The 11149-nt window shown below is 41.5% G+C and overlaps 1 protein-coding gene across 4 annotated transcripts; it reads right to left on the bottom strand.

Moving 5' to 3' along the window:
* Window positions 1-6829: 6829 nt before the first annotated feature.
* LOC122722317 (metal tolerance protein C2-like) lies at window positions 6830-10904 on the bottom strand. 4 transcript variants are annotated; one of them, XR_006349283.1, is made up of 9 exons: window positions 10275-10904; window positions 10017-10125; window positions 9509-9542; window positions 9231-9392; window positions 8564-8674; window positions 8247-8348; window positions 7902-8177; window positions 7625-7698; window positions 6830-7295 (listed from the first exon to the last, which is right to left on the bottom strand). XR_006349283.1 is itself a non-coding variant. In XM_043952828.1 (8 exons), exons 1-5 carry the CDS (start codon window positions 10435-10437, stop codon window positions 8668-8670), a joined length of 507 nt encoding a protein of 168 aa, XP_043808763.1. In that variant the 5' UTR covers window positions 10438-10904; the 3' UTR covers window positions 6830-7262; window positions 7625-7698; window positions 7902-8348; window positions 8564-8667. The 4 variants fall into 4 exon arrangements, 2 of the variants coding, with proteins under 2 accessions (XP_043808763.1, XP_043808762.1); XR_006349282.1 differs by having other exon boundaries at window positions 7902-8348; XM_043952828.1 differs by having other exon boundaries at window positions 6830-7262; window positions 7902-8348; window positions 9477-9542.
* Between the last annotated feature and the right edge of the window lie 245 nt (window positions 10905-11149).

Below are 11149 nucleotides of genomic sequence, written 5' to 3' on the forward strand. Positions count from 1 at the left end.
AACGAGCCAAGGTTCGGCCGCCGAAAGTCAAGTTCGGCCGCCGAACATGCATGAGTTTAGGGGGCACGTTAGGCTGCCGAAGGTCTTTGACCAGGCCACCTATAAAGGGCCCTCAGATCGGAAATGGGTGAGTTTTCTCCCCATTCTCGAGCTCAGGTGAGTTTATGCCTTCCTTTGGTCGTTTTCGTGTTTTCTCTACCCATCTCTCAAGTTTTTCATGATTTCCACCCTTGTGTTTGAAGATTTAAAGCTTAAAAGGAGTTTTGGGAGCTTGGAGCTTTTGGAACTTGGATTCTCCACACCTCCGAGTTAGGGGTCACACCACCCTCGATCTCCAAGAGGTTAGTGTAGATCTTTGTTTTTTCTTTATGTTTAATGAAGTTTTAAGTAAGTTTTATAGAGTTTGATGGTTGAGTTTGGGTAGAAATGCATGTTTAAGGTTTATGTGGGTTTTATACCCAATGTATGTTATGTGATGTTTGTGTTGAGGAGTTTATGTTAGTTTATGCTCCTTTATGCATGATTGGGAGAGAGTATGTAAGGATTTGGGGTGTTTTGAGTTTGGTTTTTGGCTTGGCAGAATCGGACCTGTCGTCCAGAGGGGACCAGGTTCGGCCGCCGAAAGGAGTTTCGGCCGCCGAACCTGCATGGGAGGCAGTCTTTAGGCTGCCGAACGTGCCCCCGAAGGAGGGATTTTCGTTTCTGTCCTGAGGTTTCGGCCGCCGAACCTGCCGCCGAACCTACCCGAGTTTCGTCTCTGGAAGGGACTTTCGGCCGCCGAAGGTGCCGCCGAAAGTGCCCTGTCCAGCCGTTTCTTGGGTGTTTCCTATGCATGTTTTAGTGATGTTTAGAGGGGTTTTTGGGGAGTTGTTTATGAGTTGTTAGAGTATGTTTGGCACCTCATTCGAGTCCACCTGTGTAGGATCGGACCCGAGAGACCGAGGAGGCCATTACTGCTAGCAGGTGCAGAGTCAGTCGGCGTCTGCCAGGAGGTGAGTAGAACTAACTTAATCTTCTATTTTTAAGAAAATCAAATGCCTAAAGCATGTTCATGCATCATGATTACATGTAGTAGGTTGTTTGCACTAGTTCACGAAGGTGGCGCATTGCATTATTTGATGTTGATTCAGGAGGTTCGGACCAAGGCGACTTCAATAGCCCATATCTGTCATCGAGTCTTGGGTGAGTCTTTTGAGAGCCGGACAAGTACATATAGGAAAGTCCTTGTGAGCTCTCTGTGGACTAGGCACCCTGTCATGTATGTGAAAGTCCTGTGTGAGCTCCTTTGGGGGAGCCGGGCACCGACAGAGGGATTTTTGGGGTCATGTCCGATCCTTGAGAGTAAAGATGCTAGCAATTCAAGAGTACTCTCTAAAAACACTCCGTGGGGAATAGTTATCTGCATGAACCCCGAGACGGACCAGAGAAAGTTATGTGATTTACTTGTGTTATGACGCATTTCATGAGAGCATGTAATTAATGAACTGTTTTCTATGTTTCTACTCACTGGGCTTTTTAGCTCACCCCTCTCCCCTAACCCCAGTGTTGCAGGTTTAAGTCAGAGCTCAGAAGTCAGCAGTGTAAAGATTAAGTGACGTATGTTTGTAATGTAATAGTTTATGTTTATGTATCAGTTTAGTAGTTTTAGAAGTGGACATGTAATATAAATTGATGTAATGTAATTTGAGATAATGTATGTAACTGATAGTAGAGTTTATGTTTATGGATTAGAGTGTGCTTGGCCCTATAGATTGGTTAATCCCTGTTAATGCATGGTTATGATTATGTTATATGTTGAGTTGAGAACCAAACTTGAGGCATGTAATGTTACCCCATGGGAGTATTTGATGAGGACTCCAGTGGAGGTTTTATGATCTTATGATTTTATGATGTATGTTTCATGTCAGGATACATGCACAGGTCAGGTTTGGGTTCAACAGATGTTCAGCTTTCATATTTGTATGGTTAAGTTTTAATCATGTATGGGAGTTGACCAGGTAATAGTATGTAAGTTTGGCTTGCTACGGGTCCCGGCGGCCTTAAGCCGATCTGGATCCTAGCGCCGAGCAGTTTGGGGCCGTTACAAGAGGTGTACCGGTTTCCGGGCTGTTACAAGTTAGCTACAGCCTCTATCTTCTTGGGGTCTACCTCAATACCTTCTGTTGATACTACATGCCCCAAAAAGGAAATGCTCCTCAACTAAAACTCACACTTAGAGAACTTGGCATATAAACCATGCTCTCTCAGTGTTTGCAGAACTGTCCTCAGATGCTGGACATGCTCCTCTGCATCTCTGGAGTACACTTAAATATCATCGATGAAGACAATAACAAAGTGATCTAGATACTCGCTGAAAACTCTGTTCATGAGGTCCATGAATGTTGCAGGGGCGTTAGTTAACCCGAACGGCATTACTAAGAACTCATAATGCCCATATCTGGTCCTGAAAGCTGTCTTTGGCACATCTGCTTCTTTGACTCTCAACTGATGATACCCGGACCTCAGATCTATTTTGGAAAAACAACCTGCTCCAGCTAGCTGGTCAAATAGATCATCGATCCTAGGCAAGGGATACTTATTCTTGGTAGTGACCTTGTTCAACTGCCTGTAGTCGATACAAAGTCTGAGGGATCCATCCTTCTTTCTGACAAGCAGCACTGGAGCACCCCAAGGTGAGGTACTAGGGCGGATGAAACCCTTATCTACCAACTCCTGCAACTGTTCTTTCAACTCTTTTAACTCTGCTGGCGCCATCCTATAGGGAGGAATAGAGATAGGTCCGGTACCAGGCAGCAATTCTATTTCAAACTCTATCTCCCTATCAGGTGGTAGTCCTGGAAGCTCATCTGGGAAGACGTCTAGGAATTCTCGGACTACTGGTACTGAGGCTGGTTCCCTAACCTGTCTATCTAACTCTCTCACATGAGCTAGAAACCCCTGACAACCCCTCCTAAGCAACCTACGAGCCTGAAGGGCTGAGATCAAACCTCTAGGAGTACCCCTCCTGTCTCCTCTGAAGACACACTCTGACCCATCCTGGTCTCTGAGACTGACTACCTTGTCTCTGCAGTCCAAGGTAGCTCCATATGTAGATAGCCAATCCATCCCTAGAATGACATCAAAATCCATCAAATCTAGAACCACTAGGTCAGCTGGAAGGCATCTACCCTATATGAACATTGGACTGAAGCGACAGACTGACACTGCCACTGATGGGTCACATTTGGGTCCACTGACCCAGAGAGGACACTCTAACTCAGAGATCATCAGACCCAATCTCTCCACGGCTCTAGAAGCAATAAAAGAGTGAGAAGCACCGGGGTCCATCAAAGCATACACATCGGAACACCCAATTATGAGGTTACCTGACACCACTGTGTTCGATGTGTTTGCCTCCTCTTGTGTCACAGTGAAGATCCGTGCTGGGGCTACTGGACCTTCACCTTGGGAACCTGCTGCCGAAGAAGAGGCTGACCCTCTCCCTCTGCCTCTGCCACTGCTCTGAGGTATGGCTGGAGCTGCTGGCTGAGCTACACTGCCTGAGCTCATCTGCTGGGATGGTGCCATAAAGGTCACTTGAGGACATTCCCGTGCAAAATGTCCCTCCTGCCCACACTTATAGTAGGTTGTAGATCCCATCCGACAAGCTCCTCTGTGCGGTCTCCCACAATCTCATACACACTGTACTACCTGTGCCAGAGCTTGAGCCACTACCCATTCCCAGACTCGACTTGATCTTGTTCCAGAACTTGCCCTTCCTAGCTTTAAACTTTTCTCCCTTCTTGCTGCCAGAAACTGCTGCACTGGGGGTCTTCGAACCCGAAGACTGTGCCACTTGTTGTTTTACTGTTCCCTGAATAATGGCACTCGCCTCCATCTTCCTGGCGGCATCCACTATAGAGTGGAAACTCTCTTTCTCTGCTGGAAGAATCAAGGAGGAATACCTGGGATGCAGTCTCATGGTATATCTCCTTGCCTTCTTCTGGTCAGTGTCATAAGCCTGACCCACATACTGAAGCAATTTCAGGAACTTGTCTGTGTATTCATCTACACTCATCTCTTCAGTCTGCCTCAACTGTTCGAATTCTATCACTTTCAACTCCCTGGAACTGTCAAGAAAAGCCCACCCAGCAAATTCATTGGCGAACTCTTCCCATGACATGCTGTCCGACCTGAGGTCCACATAATTCTTGAACCACTCTCGAGCCTTCTTGCATTTCAGTGTGAACCCCGCCATCTCAATGGCTCTGCTATCATCAGCTCCTAACTCATCGGTTATCATCTTAACCATTCTGAGGTACTCAAATGGATCATCTCCCGTGATGAATTTGGAAGCATCCAACTTCAGATACTCTGTCATTTTCACTTTGCTTCCCTCAGCTGAGCTAGGTTGAGGTACTTGGACAACAGGGGCTACTGGTTCTGGTTCTGGTGGTGGAGGAGGTGCTGAACTTGGATCTGGGTATGTTGAACTGGGATGGAAAGGTGTGGGTGGATACATGGGATATGGTGGGTAAAAAGGAGGATAAGGCATATAGGGCATATAGGTAGAATATAGGGTAAAGCTAGAGTAATCCGACGCACCCCCCATCGGATACCCCGGCCCTGTGGAAAGGGTGGATAACCAAACCCCGAGGCCTGAGCGCCTCCTTGCGACTCTCCCATACCCTCTTCAGACCTGTCCATACCCATGCTTTCCTCTCTTGGCTGGTCCACATCCATAGCCTCCCTCACTTCCTCTGACCTTCCTCCTCTATCTGTTCCTCTTCTGCTCTCATCAAAAGACCTTCTAGGGTCCCTTGACGTACCCTCCCTGCTTGATCTCTGAGACATCGCCCTTAGCAATGCAGGAGGACGAGCATCTGAACCCTCATTCACTGGTGGGACTCCAGTCAATTGCGCAGATCGACGAGTTCCTCTCATCTTCGCTTACTAGAAAACAACACATAACAGCACACATCAGCATACAAACATCACAGAACAACAATGCACATGTAATACCCGGCTAGACTCCGGTATCGGAATTCCTATCGTCCGGTGGAATCTCGGATGACGGAAGCCTCTAGTAGGGTAGAAACATGCTTTCATAAAATGTTTTAAGGTATTTCATGGTTTTAAGTATGAAAATTTAATGAGTTTTTGCATGAAAAGTCTTTGGAGGAAAACCCAGGTTCGGTCGCCGAAAGTCAAGTTCGGCCGCCGAACATGCATGCGTTTTGGAGGCACGTTAGGCCCCCGAAAGCATGAGCGAGGGAAGTTCAGGTTCGGCCGCCGAACATGGCATGCATGCGGAGGAAAGTTCGGCCCCTGAACGTGGCCTGGCCAGCCACTATAAAAGGGTCACTTAGCCGAAATGGGCGAGCTTTCTCCCATTTTCGGCCACAGCTAGCTTCCGACCTCCTCTTCCAAATCTAGTGTTCTTCCTTCAAATCCCCACCATTTTTCTTGAGTTTTAAGCTTGCATTGAAGGTTTTAAACTTTTGAAACAAGTTTTGGAGCTTTGGGGACTCAGGAGCTCATTTTCGTGGATCTCCAAGTTTAGGTCGTCTCCCTCTCGATCTTCAAGAGGTAAGAGCCGATCTTAAGCTCCTTATGTGTTTTAAGTAAGTTTTAAGTTGTTTTATGGGGTAGAAATACATGTTAGGCTTTAAGTTGAGTTTATGGGTTTTGATGATGATTTGAACAATGTATGTTGATTGTGTGTAGTGGGAGAGTTGTAGTTGGGGTATTTGATAGTTTGAGACCCCTAGGTGTGATATATGGTATGTATGCATGTTTTAGAACAAGTTTATGCATGATTGGTGAGTTTGGAGGCAAAAATGCATAAGGGAGCCAAGTTTCTGCCCTTTGGCAGAAACCAGGTTCGGCAGCCGAAGGAGCTTTCGGCCGCCGAACATGGCTGGGGAGGCAGGCCTTTCGGCTGCCGAAGTTGCCCCCGAAAAGAGACTTTCGTCTCTGTCTGGGACTTTCGGTCGCCGAAGGTGCCGCCGAACATGCATGAGTTTCGCCTCTGTCTGGGAGTTTCGGCCGCCGAAGGTGCCGCCGAACCTGCCTGACTTTCGGCTCTGGAGGGACTTTCGGGCGCCGAACCTGCCGCCGAAAGTGCCCTGTCACTACAAAAAATTTTGGTCGCTAAAAGGCAGAATTTGGTCGCTATTATGAAATAGCGACCAAAATGAAATGGTCGGTGTTTGGCCAGTCGCTAAATTTTTGGCGACAATCTGGAAATTGGTCGCTAAAATAGCGACCAATCAGCGACCATTTTTTGGTCGCTAATTTGGTGTCATGGCAAATTTGGTATTAGAAATATTAGTCGCTATTTGGTCGCTAAATGGTCGCTAAATTTTGGTCGCTAAATGGTCGTCGTTTTGGTCGCTAATTTGGCCGCTATTTCGTTGTTATTTGATCGCCTCAGGGAAGAGCATTTGGTCGCTATGTGGAAGTAAATTGGTCGTTAAATTTTGGTCGCTAAATGGTCGCTGTTTTTGTCGCTAATTTGATCGCTATTTAGTCGCTATTTGATCGCCTCAGGAAAGAGCATTTGGTCGTTATGTGGAAATAAATTGGTCGTTAAATTTTGGTCGCAAAATGGTCGCTGTTTTTGTCGCTAATTTGGTCGCTATTTAGTCGCTATTTGATCGCATCAGAAAAGAGCAATTAGTCGCTATTTCGTCGCAAATTAATAGTAAAATTAAAAAAATATTTATTATTTAATTTATTTTTGTGGCTGATTAGTCACTAATAAATGTATTTAAATCTGATTCATATTATTTTTTCAATAAATTCATAAACCTGCTATAATATGAATATTTACACACATTCCAATACATAAAACATCAAAGACAATATATACACATAAACTTCATTTCATAATTCTACAATCTAAAAGTTCAAAACATTACTATAGTTCAACACTAAGAAACTTAAAATATCTCAAAATATATAATGGATCCAAATAGTATCAAATTCCTATCATAAAATATATTATTTAAGTACGTGAGAAATGACATTATGCTAATCCATATGTGAATCAACAAGGGATCTATGAGCTGGAGGAATATCAGACGATGATGGCATCAATGAGGAAGACTGTTGTCCCATCTTCGCTGTCTGTATTTCATCACGCATTTTAGCTATCAGCTGATTTTGGTCTTCTACAAGTTTCTGCAAACTATTATACTTCTCTTCAAACTTTGCTTCAATTTCCTTCTTCCATTCTGGTGATTGGGATGATAGAACATTTGTTGATGTTCCCCCAGTTCCTGTTTGAGAGAAGGCAGAAGAGGTAGCACTACCTAAACATTATATAAAAATAATATATTAATTAATTAATATAATTATAATATTTTAATAATAAAAAATTAAATCATGACCTCACCTCTTACAAATAAAATAAAAAATAAATAATGAAAAAAATAAATAATAGCTTAGAGTGGCGCAATGTATTTATTTTTTTAATTATTAATATATTATAATAAAATAATTATATTATATTAATTTAATAATACTTGTGATTAAATAGTATTAGTAATTTTTTAATCACATAATAATATTATTTTATAACTCTAAGAGAATACTGAAAACTTCAATTAGTAAATAAAAACAAGTGAGAGAAAATTATTACCTTCTAAGTCTTGAGGAAGGAATGCAATATTATGAGTAAAGAATTCCAAACTTTGGCCAAGAAATGTATGCAACCTTCAAGATGAGATTTAAGAGATTAGTGAATTTATATTTGGAGAATCATCGAAGAACTAATAACTAAGAAATAAAATAGATCAATTATGGAATTTTTTTAGGCTCAAATAATGACTCTTTGTGCATTTCATAAGCTAGAGAATAACACCAATATAAGGCATCATAGTATAAAAGAAACAGAAAAAGAAGAGTTGTAAACTCACGTTTTCCTTTGATTAGTGAAGAACCAGGTAGGGAATTCTGCCTAACTTTCAAGCATGATGCCAATTCCCGGAGTTTTGATTTGATTTCTTTCCTGATTTCAGCAGTTCCATCTCTTTGGAAAGGAATCTGTTCTGTCTGAGGCTCCCAATAATAAGATTTCAACCAATGAATTGCCAAATAACTTGTATTCATCGAGAGGAAGATACTTTATCATCCAGTATCCTCTCTCCTCTTTTTTGGTTGCGGGGGGGTGGTTGAGGAGGTGGTTTTCATTTCTGTAATAAACTCTCCCTTTTATCCAAAGAAACAAATGAAAAATCTTTGCAGCAACATCAAGCATATACCTGGACAGGGAAATCCATTTGTGGCCTCCTGGTAGACCAATTGATGTTATCCCAATTCACTGATGGGGGAAACATTTTGTAGTCTTTTTGCATAAAGAAGCCCTAAAGACAATGATGTAAAATACAGCGACATGATATCATGGATTGAAAAAGAGTGGAGAGAGGAGAAAAGGAAAAAAGAAGTGAAGTTAATTTAAGATATAGTGTAGTTATTTTCACAGCACATATCACTCTATCCATGCCCTGGGATGCCGTTAAGCTGTGGAAAGAAGCCACAACTAAAAAATAAAAATAAAAAATAGAGTGTTCTTCTTTACCTGACATGCTTCTGCAATTATGTTAATGGAATCCAACCATTTGACAGAACGTGCACCTATAACACCAGGAACAACCACTCGCAGCGGATAACCATGATCTCTCTTTAGAGGCTTTGGCATGATAACAAGGAAATGAACTGATGTCAGAATAATTCATGATAAAATTATTTCACTGGAAAAAAAGTTTACCAAACAGAATAATAAAGATTAAGTACATTAACAAATTATGATCTCAAGGTTAAAAATTAAAAAAAAAAAAATGTCTTTATTGACCTGTGACTGTTCACATGGAAATGACTCAATTAGAAAATTATAACCCAAATAACAAACAACAAACCTAAATTAGAAAATTTAAATATACTAAAACAAAATAAATATATTACAAATTCATCATAACACAACCATTAATCAATTATATATCATTTTCTTTAGCATTTACTGGCAAAACTGTTACATTACAACAAGAAATTGAAGAGTGAAAAAACTTGTAGAGAGACTGACAGAAAAGATACATTGAGGAAGAGAACCCATAGCAATGAAACAAGTTTGAATCATTCGAAACCCGTTTGATTTAGCAAATTGAAAACATAATATAAAATTTTTCTTCACTTAAATGAGGTAAATTGATAATGCACCCAAAGAGCAGGTTTGTTAGCAAAAACCTTACTTGCATCTCAGCTGTCTTAGGCATTTGTTCAATGCTGAAGAATGAATGCTAGGTGGAGCCATTTGAAGTAAGACGCCAGCAGTAGATTTAAAGAGTGGCATGACAAGCACAAAAACTGCAACTGAAACTAGTCCCAAACATAAGACTTCAGCATTCTCAACCCTGCAATTCAAGGGACAATTTATAAACAAAACGACCAGGGCAGCAAGTAGTGAGAATGAGAAAGACCCAGAGGCGTTACAGAACTGAAGTTGAAAATGCAAGATGAAGCAATATACCCGAGGGACAGAAACCAGGATGCCAATATCAAACCTGAGAAACAATAAGAGAATACCAGCTTAACATTTATAATAAAGAAGACAACTAACACTTGAACGAAAATTCACATTTCAAGGTTAATTCACTAAATATCAATATGATGACCAAACTCTCTAAATATCAATATGATGACCAAATTCTAATTTACATTAAAAAAAATCATCCAACTTTATTATTATTATTTTTTAATAAATTTCAAAAAGGTTACTATTACTAAATTTTTACAGAAATTTAGCCAAGTTTTATGTGATGAATATTTTTATTGCTCTCTATCCTATAGAAATAGGTTGAAGAAATTTTTACTTGGTTATCATGTAAAAAATTTGTACCTGGTAAGAAGAGTTTAACAATTAAAATAAATTCAAAAGACTAAAATAAAGAAAATAAAATCAAAATTATGAATCAATATCATGACAGCAGTGATGCTCTAAAGTAAGGCTACACTAGGGGAACAGATTCAAGGCTCACCCGTAAGTGTACACACGATCAGGCTTTCCTCGAGAAGCAGCCATGGCAAATAAAGAAAATGTTAAGAGACCACAACCGAATGTCAGATGAAATGCATCAGATACAAAACCTGCAATAACAACAAACCAAAAGAATGCCGAAATCATTAACACGCTATGAAACAAACTAACTGGTTCCCAACCCAAAAACTAAACAATAATAATAGCCCCTGAATTTCAGCATACTAATAAAAGGCAAGTAGCGATCAAACATTCTTACCAACACGCCCCGTGAAGAGCCCAATTCCCAATTCCACAGTAGAATACGCAACATTGAGCGAAATCATCATAAAAAGCCTCTTCATTTGCCTATTCCCGGACCTTACAACTCTAAATATCGATATCACCGAATACAAAACTGATAATGTCTTCTTCTCTTTCATGGAGTCTTTTTCCTCCTCGTAAGTGCTTTCCCTTTCGTAGTCGTCGGAGAAAATCTCCGGTGGGATGTCTATACTCGAAACAGTGCGCGAAAGCAGAGGCCTTGCCGTATCATTCGAAATAACAGAAATCGGAGTGTGTGGCTCTCCAGATTGCTGATGAAATGAAGACTGCCGCCAATAAGTGTACCTACGATCACTTGCACCGAATCCGAAATCTCCAGTCCATGGATGCTACGAATTGGTTTCGTGCGTCTGATACTTAAACGAAGCATTTTCTCCGACTGTAAAGCATTGTCACCGACTGAAAAATTTAGGGAGACGCCGTCGGTGCCCACCGGGCTGCCGACAGTCGTCAGTGAAGTGGAGGAGAAAGGCGTCTGATTGGGAATTCTGGGAAGGGAAGCTGGGGAGAGAGGCGCCGACGGAGAGAGAGAGCAGTGTATGCTGAGTAAAATGAAAAAATGAATTAGGCATAGGGTTAGATTTGTTAGTATGAGCTAACCGGGTTCGGGTAACGGGTATTCGATCACCTAATCCCGAACCCTATCCGAATCTGAGACGGGTAAAATTTTTTAAATTCGAATACGCCCAAATCCATTTTGTAAAAATCTAAATCCATCCTAATAAGGTTTGGACGGATCGGGTACCCGTAAAAATCTGTCCGCTTGCCATCCCTACTCTAATCTAATTCCTAATTCTAATCTCTAATCCC

Source organism: Manihot esculenta, chromosome 17 (genome assembly GCF_001659605.2).
Source record: "Manihot esculenta cultivar AM560-2 chromosome 17, M.esculenta_v8, whole genome shotgun sequence".
Lineage (NCBI taxonomy): Eukaryota > Viridiplantae > Streptophyta > Magnoliopsida > Malpighiales > Euphorbiaceae > Manihot > Manihot esculenta.